This window comes from Gossypium hirsutum, chromosome D08, assembly GCF_007990345.1.
Source record: "Gossypium hirsutum isolate 1008001.06 chromosome D08, Gossypium_hirsutum_v2.1, whole genome shotgun sequence".
NCBI lineage: Eukaryota > Viridiplantae > Streptophyta > Magnoliopsida > Malvales > Malvaceae > Gossypium > Gossypium hirsutum.
In genome coordinates this window covers 22,455,482-22,465,423 of record NC_053444.1, presented here as the reverse complement: position 1 = coordinate 22,465,423, position 9,942 = coordinate 22,455,482, and the positions used below count along the sequence as shown (strand labels likewise).

General features: G+C 36.0%; 1 protein-coding gene across 1 annotated transcript; it reads right to left on the bottom strand.

Moving 5' to 3' along the window:
• Positions 1 to 8,177: 8,177 nt before the first annotated feature.
• Positions 8,178 to 9,517, bottom strand: LOC107906512 (uncharacterized). Its single transcript, XM_016833530.2, has 3 exons — positions 9,083 to 9,517; positions 8,611 to 8,950; positions 8,178 to 8,326 (listed from the first exon to the last, which is right to left on the bottom strand). Exons 1-3 carry the CDS (start codon positions 9,515 to 9,517, stop codon positions 8,178 to 8,180), a joined length of 924 nt encoding a protein of 307 aa, XP_016689019.2.
• Positions 9,518 to 9,942: the final 425 nt, after the last annotated feature.

Here is a 9,942-nt window from a genome sequence, read left to right as displayed (position 1 = left end):
TGGATAGTATAAAATTAATTAGAGAGTTAATGGTATATAGAATTAAAGCTTATTGAGTCTATTTTCATTGAAAAATAACAGTGTAGACAAAGGAATTATGTATTCTAAGATATTTTCCTTTTAGTTAGACAAGGTCAAAGTGGTTTTTGGAATCCCCTGTTCTGAATTTGGAAAATCATTAAAAATTGTAAAAAAATATTTTTGAGTTTTAATTTATATGTCTAGATTTCTTTGTTGAGTATATTTTCTGTAGAAACAAGTGAGAACACCATATGAAGTCTGTACAATGAGATAATTAAATTTTAGTAATGAGAGGTCAGGAAAGTCGATCAGTGAAATATGAGAGACTTTAACTAATAAACTATACTAATTGGCTAAACCAAAAATTCTAAAAAATTTATGGTAAAAAGATATATGATTCTACTTTCAGGGAAAATTTACGGATATAAATTTAGAGTTTTTTAGCTCAAGTTATAATTAATTTAGTAACTGCTGTGCAGGTGGACAACTTTGTTGTGAATAGTGAAATTAATTTTAAAAGTAAATTTTTATGCCCCAAACTAATAAGTTAAATCAAGTAACGCCTCATGCTCGACGCCGGTAACGGTCTCAGGTAAGGGGTGTTACATTTTATTGGTATCAGAGCCAGGTTTAGCTGGTTCTCAGAATATTCAGTATGAATAAGAGTCTAGCTATACATGTCATACTTGTATTTTAATAGTGTGACGACTCCTGACAATTTTAAAATGTTTTTCTTTTATAGTTATGGATCCCAAAAGAGCTAGTACAGGTGATCTAGAAAGTAATGCGTCTGCTCCCACAGAAGGGACGGTGCCACCAGATGTTAATGTTAGTGAAAGGCCCATTTTAGTTAGTCAGGGAGGAAGGGCTCGAGAAGCCTTTTTCCAAGCTATGAATGATTGGTTTGCCGAGTTCGTTCGCACAAATACGACTGTTATACCTCCACCGCCTCATGATTCTCAGGTTCCCTATGTAGCTTCTCCAGCCGCAGGTATAGTTATCAGGGAAAGGCCACCAGTTGATAAGATCAGAAAACAAGGGGCTGAAGAATTTCGAGCTACTAAAGACGATGATACAGAGAAAGCAGAATGTTGGCTCGAGAATACTATCAGAGTTTTTGATGAATTATCTTGTACACCTGAAGAATGTATGAAGTGTGTTGTCTCACTTCTCAGAGATTCGGCTTACCATTGGTGGAACACTCTTGTGTTAGTGGTACCTAGTAAAAGGGTTACTTGGGATTTCTTTCAGGAGGAGTTCCATAAAAAGTATATCAGTCAGAGTTTTATTGAACAGAAAAGAAAAGAGTTCCTTGAGTTAAAGAAGGGTTAGATTACTGTTATCGAGTATGAGCGTGAATTTGTCAAACCCTGCAAGTATGCTCGAGAGTGTGTATCTACAGAAGCTAACATGTGCAAGAGATTTGAAGACGGGCTCAATGATGATATTCAACTGTCAGTGGGTGTTTTAGAAATCAGAGAGTTTATTGTTCTGGTTGAGAGAGATCTTGTAAAGCAAGGATTTGTTAAAAGAAAAAGGAAAGGGCAAAGCTGAAATTGAAGTTCAAGACTCGAAGAAAAGACAGATGAGTCAGATAGTTCTCTTGCCATGATTTCTGTTATGTCTGCTCAGAAATGTTTGAGAAATGGGTATAAAGCTTATCTTGCTTTTGTATTGAATACTAAAAATCCAGAGTTGAAAATTGAATCAGTGCCAGTGGTACGTGAGTATTTACATGTGTTCTCGGAAGAATTGTCAGGTTTGCCTCTTATTAGAGAAGTTGAATTTGGTATTGAGTTGATTCCAGATACAACTCCTATTTCTATTGCTCCTTGTAGAATGGCCTCGTTAGAATTGAAAGAATTGAAAGCTCAGTTGCAGGAATGAACTGATAAAGGTTTTGCAAGGCCTAGTTGTTCTCCGTAGGGCACACCAGTGCTTTTTGTGAAAAAGAAAGACGGTTCAATGAGATTATGCATAGATTACCGGCAACTTAATAAGGTAACTATAAAGAACAAATATCCACTGCCTAGAATTGATGATCTGTTTGACTAGTTGAAAGGAGCTACTGTGTTTTCCAACATAGACTTGAGATCCGGTTATTATCAGTTGAGGGTTAAAGAGTCAGATGTTTCGAAGACTACTTTCTGGACTAGGTATGGTCACTATGAGTTTCTTGTGATGCCATTTGGATTGACTAATGCTACTGCTATTTTTATGGACTTAATGAATCGAATTTTCAGACCTTACTTAGATAAATTTGTAGTTGTGTTCATTGATGATATTCTGATTTATTCTCGTGATGAGATTGAACATGCTGAGCATTTGAGAACAGTTTTACAGATTTTGAAAGATAATAAACTTTATGCCAAGTTTAGTAAAAGTGAGTTTTGGCTTCGGGAAGTTGGATTCCTTAGACACATTGTCTCAGGCGATGGTATTAAAGTTGATCCAAGTAAAATTTCAACTATTGTTAATTGGAAGCCTCCTAAAAATGTATCACTGGTCAGAAGCTTTCTTGGATTAGCTGGTTATTACCGATGATTTGTAAAGGGATTTTCCATAATAGCTACCCCATTAACAAGGTTGTTGCAGAAAGATGTCAAGTTTGAATGGACTGAAAAGTGTCAGCAGAGTTTTGACTAGTTAAAGGCATTGTTGACAGAAGCTCCTGTTTTGGTACAGCCAGAACCGGGTAAAGAATTTGTGATTTACAATGATGCATCCTTGAACTGATTGGGCTGTGTACTTATGCATGAAGATAAAGTAATTGCATATGCTTCTAGACAGTTAAAGCCACATGAGAAAAACTATCTGACGGATGATTTAGAGCTGGCTGCCATTGTATTTGCGTTGAAGATTTGGAGACATTACTTGTATGGTGAGAAGTGCCGAATATTTACTGACCATAAAAGCTTGAAGTACTTGATGACTCAGAAAGATTTGAACTTGAGGCAAAGAAGATGGCTAGAGTTGATTAAAGAATATGAGTTAGTGATTGACTACCACCTGAGTAAGGCAAATGTTGTTGCTGATGCCTTGAGTAAAAAATCTTTATTTGCATTGAGAGCTTTGAATACCAGTTTGGTTTTAACTGATGATGGTTCCATTTTAGCTGAGTTGATGGCTAAACCGATGTTTCTCGAAGAAATCTATGAAGCTCAGAAAAATGACAGTGAGTTGCAAGCTAAAAGAGCTCAATGTGAGTCGAAAATAGAGTCTGATTTTTAGACTCGTTCTGATGGTTGTTTGATGTTCAGAGACAGAGTATGTGTACCAAAGAATGATGAGCTTATTCGGAAGATCTTACAGGAAGCACATAGAAATTCTTTGTCTATTCATCCAGGTAGTACAAAGATGTATAACGATTTAAAGAAAATATACTAGTGGGCAGGAATGAAAAGAGATATTTCAGAATTTGTTTCTAGATGCTTGATCTGTCAACAGGTGAAGGCTGAACATTAGGTACCTTCAGGTTTATTGCAGCCTGTGTTAGTTCCTGAGTGGAAATGAGACCAAGTTACCATGAATTTTGTAGCAGGGTTACTGTTGACACCGAAAAAAAAAGGATGCAGTATGGGTTGTAATTGATAAGGTAACGAAGTCAGCTCATTTTATTCCTGTTCATATGGATTATTCACTTGACAAGTTGGTTGAATTGTATGTTTCAGAGATAGTTAGACTACATGGAGTACCGTTATCGATTATCTCAGACAGAGATCCGAGATTTACATCGCAGTTTTGGAGGAAATTGTAGGAAGCTTTGGGTACAAAGTTAAATTTTAGTACAACTTTTCATCCTCAGACCGATGGTCAGTCAGAGAGAGTTATTTAGTTACTTGAAGATATGCTCAGATGTTGTGTTTTAGAATTTCAAGGCAGTTGGGAGAAATATTTGTCGTTGGTAGAGTTTGCCTATAATAATAGTTATCAGTCGAGTTTGAAGATGGCACCTTATGAAGCTTTGTATGGACGTAAAAGTTATCAGAGATTATTTAAAAGCAGCTTCAGACAGACAAAAGTCTTATGCAGATTTAAAAAGAAAAGATATCGAGTATCAAGTTGGTGACAAAGTGTTTTTGAAAGTATCCCCGTGGAAGAAAATTTTTAGATTTGGCAAGAAAGGCAAACTAAGTCCACGTTTCATTAGACCGTTCGAGGTGACTGAAAGAATTGGGCCCTTAGCATATCGGTTAGCTTTGCCAACTGAGCTAGAGAAGATTCATAATGTATTTCATGTGTCTATGTTACGTTGTTACCGTTCTGATCTGTCACATGTGATCTCATCACAGTGGTTAAGATTCGGCCAGACATGACTTATGTTGAAGAACTAAGGAAAAAAAGTATTGCACTTGTGAAAGTATTATGGAATAGGCATGGAGTTGATGAGGCTACATGGGAGCCTTAGGAGGCCATGCGAAAACAGTACCCAAATCTCTTTACAGGTAAGATTTTCGGGGATAAAAATCCCTAAAGGGGAGAAATGTAACATCCCGATTTTGGGCCTAGTCAGAACAGTGGTTTCAGGACCACAAATCCGATGAGGAAAAAAATTATTTTTACTATATTTTTATGGCCTACAATTTCATGGAATGATGTCGTGAAAATTTCGTTCAAAAATTTTGAAGTTTGGGCACTCAATTTAGTCAAAAAAACTAAATTGTAAAAAGTGCAAAAGTTGAGTTTTATATGTTAAAGGTATTTAATTGTTATGGAACTATAAATTAGGGGTCCTTATATGGTAATTAGACCATTAGTTAGTGATGGAAAAAAATGGACATGAGATAAGTGAAATAGGATTTTTTTTAAGTAAGGGCATTTTATTCATTTAGTAAATAAATAGAATTAAAAGGGAAAAATATGTAAAAATTGTGTTCATCATCCTTGCTTGCTGCCAAAACTTGAAGGAAGCCATAGCTAGGGTTTCTTCACTTTCTCAAGCTCATAGTAAGTGATTCCTAGCCTCGTTTTTAATGTTCTTTACGTTTTTGGAATCCCTGTAGCTTAATTTAGCTTATTTTAGCAATAATTTAACCTAGGGTTCATATTTGGAAAAATACCCATAGGTGAAATATGTTTATTTCGATGTTTTATGGTAGAATATGAAGCTAGGAATTATGTTAAACAACTTTTGCTAGTCGATTTTAAGTGAAAATGAGTATATTGACAAAATCAACAAAAATACCTAATGTTCATAAGTAAGTGTTACAGTAAGAATTTGATGTTGTCATAGAAGGGAAAAATGTTCAGCATATTATAAAACATAAGAATAAGAGGTGAATTTTAATTTTCGAGATTTGGGAAAAAAGTGTAAATATGCAAAAGTTTAGGGGCAAAATTGTAATTTTGCCAAAATTGAGTCAAGGACTGTTTTGATGAATGTGAGTATTAAATAAGCTAAATTTGCTATTATAGATCAAGAAGAATGAAATCTGGAGCTAGACCGGGGAAAGAAAATGGTTGAGGACTAACGTGTTAGATGTGATCACATTTGTGTACCGAGGTAAGTTTACGGTAAATAAATACAATATTTCAATAATTATTATTAATGCTGCTATTTTCCAGCAATTATGTATTTATTTCATGAAATTATTTAATGTTGACTTAAGCATAAGATGATAGAGAATCAGTGATAAAAGCCCCGTTGAAACATTAGGAGTGTATTGGATAAAAATGTCATGACATTTGGGTAAAGAGATCCCATGTAAGACCATGTCTGGAACATGGCATTGGCATCGTTGAGGTTATGAGATGTCCCATGTAAGACCATGTCTGGGACATGGTGTTGGCACCGAGATGAGAGGTCCCCTGTAAGACAATGTCAGGGACATGGCATGGGCACCGATATGAAAACTCCCATGTAAGGTCATATCTGGGATATGGCATTGGCAGTATAAGAAACATCCCATGTAAGACCATGTCTGGGACATGGCTTTGGCATGTTATTATCAGAAAAGAGACCCAAGTATCCTTATTATTCCAATGTTGCTCAACGGGCTAAAAAAAGCAGATTATGTTCTATGCAAGTTCAAGTAAAAGTATAATTAGCAACTTCAGGTGAGTTATAAGACTTAAGAATATGTTATGATATCAGTGAGAACCAATATGTCAGCAAGAGAAGAGTAAGTTGTAATCTTAAGCTATCTAATTAGGTAAGTAAATAAACAAGTAAATGAGAGTAAGTAAAGAGGAAACTTAAGAACATGACACTTGCATATCATTATTTATGTTCAATGTTGTTATTTATTTACTTGTAAACTTACTAAGCTTTATGCTTACTTTTTTTATTTCTTTTTCTTTCATATAGTATTATCAAGCATAGTCGGGATCTTGAAGACGTTGGAGAGCGTTCACACTATCAACCAGCGCAACTTGGTATTTTAAGACGATAAATGTTTTGAGCTATAGCATGTATAGGGACTTAGTCATTTCGATTGTATATTCTTAAATTTTGACCAAAAGATGATATGTAAATATTTGATGATGAATAGTTATTAAAATGGTTAAGTATGAAGGTGTTTGTTGTTATAAATGTCCAGGTGATAAATTATGCATAGAAATCCTGAAAAAGTAAAAATTGGTAGTGAAACAGTTTTGGGACAGCAGCAGTGACGTGACTTTGAAAAATCACCATGGATAGTATAAAATGAATTAGAGAGTTAATGGTATATAGGATTAAAGCTTATTGAGTCTATTTTCATATAAAAATAACAAGATATACAAAGGAATTATGTATTCTGAGATATTTTCCTTTTAGTTAGACAAGGTCAAAGTGGTTTTCGAAATCCTCTTTTCTGATTTTGGAAAATCATTAAAAATTGTACAAAACAGTTATGAGTTGTAATTTATATGTATATATTCCATGTTGAGTCTATTTTCTGTAGAAACAAGTGATAACACCATATGGAGTCTGTACAATGAGATAATTAAATTTTAGTAACGAGAGGTCAGGAAAGTCGACCAGTGAAACAGGGGAGAGTTTAACTAATAAACTGTAATAATTAGCTAAACCAAAAATTCTGAAAAATTTATGGTAAAAAGATATATGAGTCTAGTTCTAGGGAAAATTTACATATCTAAATTTAGATTTTCGTAGCTCGAGTTATAATTAATTTAGTAACTGTTGCATAGGTGGACAGCTTTGTTGTGAATAGTGAAATTAATTTTAAAAGTAAATTTTTATGCCTCGAACTAATAAGTTAAGTCAAGTAACACCTCATGCTCGACTCCGGAAACGGTCTTGAGTAAAGGGTGTTATAGCAAGATCATCACATACCCCAATTTGATCAAAATTTGAGCTGTTTTGATCACATCATGTCTCATTCTGATCAAAATTTGAGCCGTCCTTTTTGGGTTTTCAACTCAAATCCCCTTTGGTCTCAAGGCGCCCTTTGCGGGCTTTCACATTGGCCTCTCCATTTTAATTTTTCATTTTTCATCATTTTTTATTTTTTTAGACTCAAAGCGTCCTTTGCAGGTTTTCACCTTGGTTTTGTTTTTCTTTTTAGAACTCAAAGTGTCCTTTGTGGGTTTTCACCTTGGTCCTCTTTCTTAAAGTGAAGTATCTCTTGACTGAATCCAAGTTTCTAGGATTTGGTAGGCTTTTACCATCCATCTCGCTCAAGATCAAAGCTCCTCCAAAAAATGTCTTCTATCTAAAGTCCTTCCCAATTTGGCATCCATTTCCCTCTAAAGTCCTTTTGTAGTGGAAGGATCTTTCTCAACAGTAGGTCCCCTTCATGAAAATCTCTGGGACGAACCTTCTTGTTATAGGCTCGCATCATTCGTTTCTAGTACATCTGACCATGACGAATAGCTTTTAGCCTATTTTCTTCTATCAGGTTCAACTGATCATATCGAGATTGAATCTATTCGGCCTCATTTAACTTTAGTTCGGCTAATACCCGGAGAAAAGGGATTTCAACTTCAATGGGTAAAACTGCCTCCATCCCATAAACTAGAGAAAAATGTGTTGCCCCAATAGAAGTCCTAATAGATGTTCGATATGCAAGGAGAGCAAAAGGTAATTTCTCATGCCAGTCATTGTAAGTTTCAGTCATTTCCCCTACAATTCTCTTGATGTTTTTGTTAGCTGCTTCCACGGCACCATTCATTTTTGGGCGATATGGTGACGAATTATGGTGTCTGATCTTGAATTAACTGAAGACTTTCGCTATCGAACTATTGTTCAAATTCAGCGCATTATCAGATATGATTCTTTCGGGCATCCCATATCGACATATAATCTCTTTTTTCAAGAACTTGCTGACTACTGACTTCATGAAGTTAGCATAGGAAACATCTTCTACCCATTTAGTGAAATACTCAATAACCACAAAGATGAAACGATGCCCATTAGAAGCCTTTGGTGATATTGTCCCGATGACATCCATACCCCACATGGAGAAAAGCCATGGAGAAGTCATAACGTGAAGAGGTGAAGGAGGTGCATGTTTTTTGTCTTCAGAAATTTGGCATTTATGGCACTTCTTGGCATAATTGATGCAATCTCCTTCCATGGTGGACCAATAATACCTCTCATAATCTGTCTGGCCATCGTGAAGCCATTGGCGTGCGTTCCACAGATACCTTCATGGACTTCTACCAAAATTTTCTTGGCCTCTACAGCATCCACGCATCTCAACAATACTTGATCCTTTCCCCTCTTATACAAAATCTCTCCATCTAGGACATAATCAATGACCAGTCTCCTCAATGTCCTCCTATCAGTCTCAATCGCCTGGTCAGGGTATTCACGATTCTTTACACATCGCAGTATGTCTTGGTACCATGGATGGTCATCATTTTCCTCTTCCTCAATACTGTAGCAAGGAACTGGGGTCTCATAAATGTTTATTTGAATAGCCTTCATTTCTTCTGAGTTGTTCACTTTGATCATAGAGGCTAGAGTGGCTAAAGCATCAGCCACCTAATTTTCGTCTCGTAGGAGATAACGAAAAGTGATACTGTCAAACTCCTCGATCAATTTCAGAACCAATTTTTGATAGCAGATTAACTTTGGGTCTCTCGTTTCTCATTCCTCTTTCAGCTGGTATATTACCAATGCAGAGTCTCTGTATACCTCTAGTATCTTAATTTTTCGCTCTATGGCTGCCCGAATGCCTATAATGCAGGCTTCATATTCAGCCATGTTATTGGTGCAATCAAAATCTAATTTACTGGTAAAAGGATAGTAATCTCCATTTGGGGACACAAGGACTGCCCCAATTTCATTACCTATAGCATTCGAAGCTCCGTCAAAGTTTAGCTTCCAAGGATGATTTTCATGGGAATCCTCTTCAGCGGTTGCCAGATACATCAAGTCTTCATTCGGGAAATCAAAATTCAGAGGTTCATAGTCTTCTAAAGCTTTGCTGGCCAAAAATTTTGCTATCGTGCTCCCTTTGATAGCCTTTTGATTTACGTAGACTATATCCAACTCAGAGAGTAGGATCTGCCACCTAGCCATCCTTCCTTTCAACAGAGTTGACTCCATCATATACTTTAGAGGGTCTAACTTTGAAATTAACCAAGTTGTATGATAGGGCATGTATTGCCTCAATCTCCGTGTAGTCTAGAGCAGGGCACAACATAATTTTTCAATGGGCGAGTATCTCATTTCATAGTCAGTAAATTTCTTACTGAGATAGTATATCGCCTTTTCCTTCCTCCCCGTTTCATCATGCTGACCTAGCACACATCCCATGGAGTTGTCAAGCACTATTAAATACAGGATTAGTGATTTATCTGGACTAGGTGGTGCCAACATAGGAACATTGGACAATTACTGTCTTATCTTGTCAAAAGCCTCCTAGCATTCTTTATCCCACACACTTGGATTATGTTTCTTCAGAAGACAGAATATGGGGTCACATTTCTCAGTCAGTTGTGAAGTGAACCGAGCAATGTAATTCAGTCTTC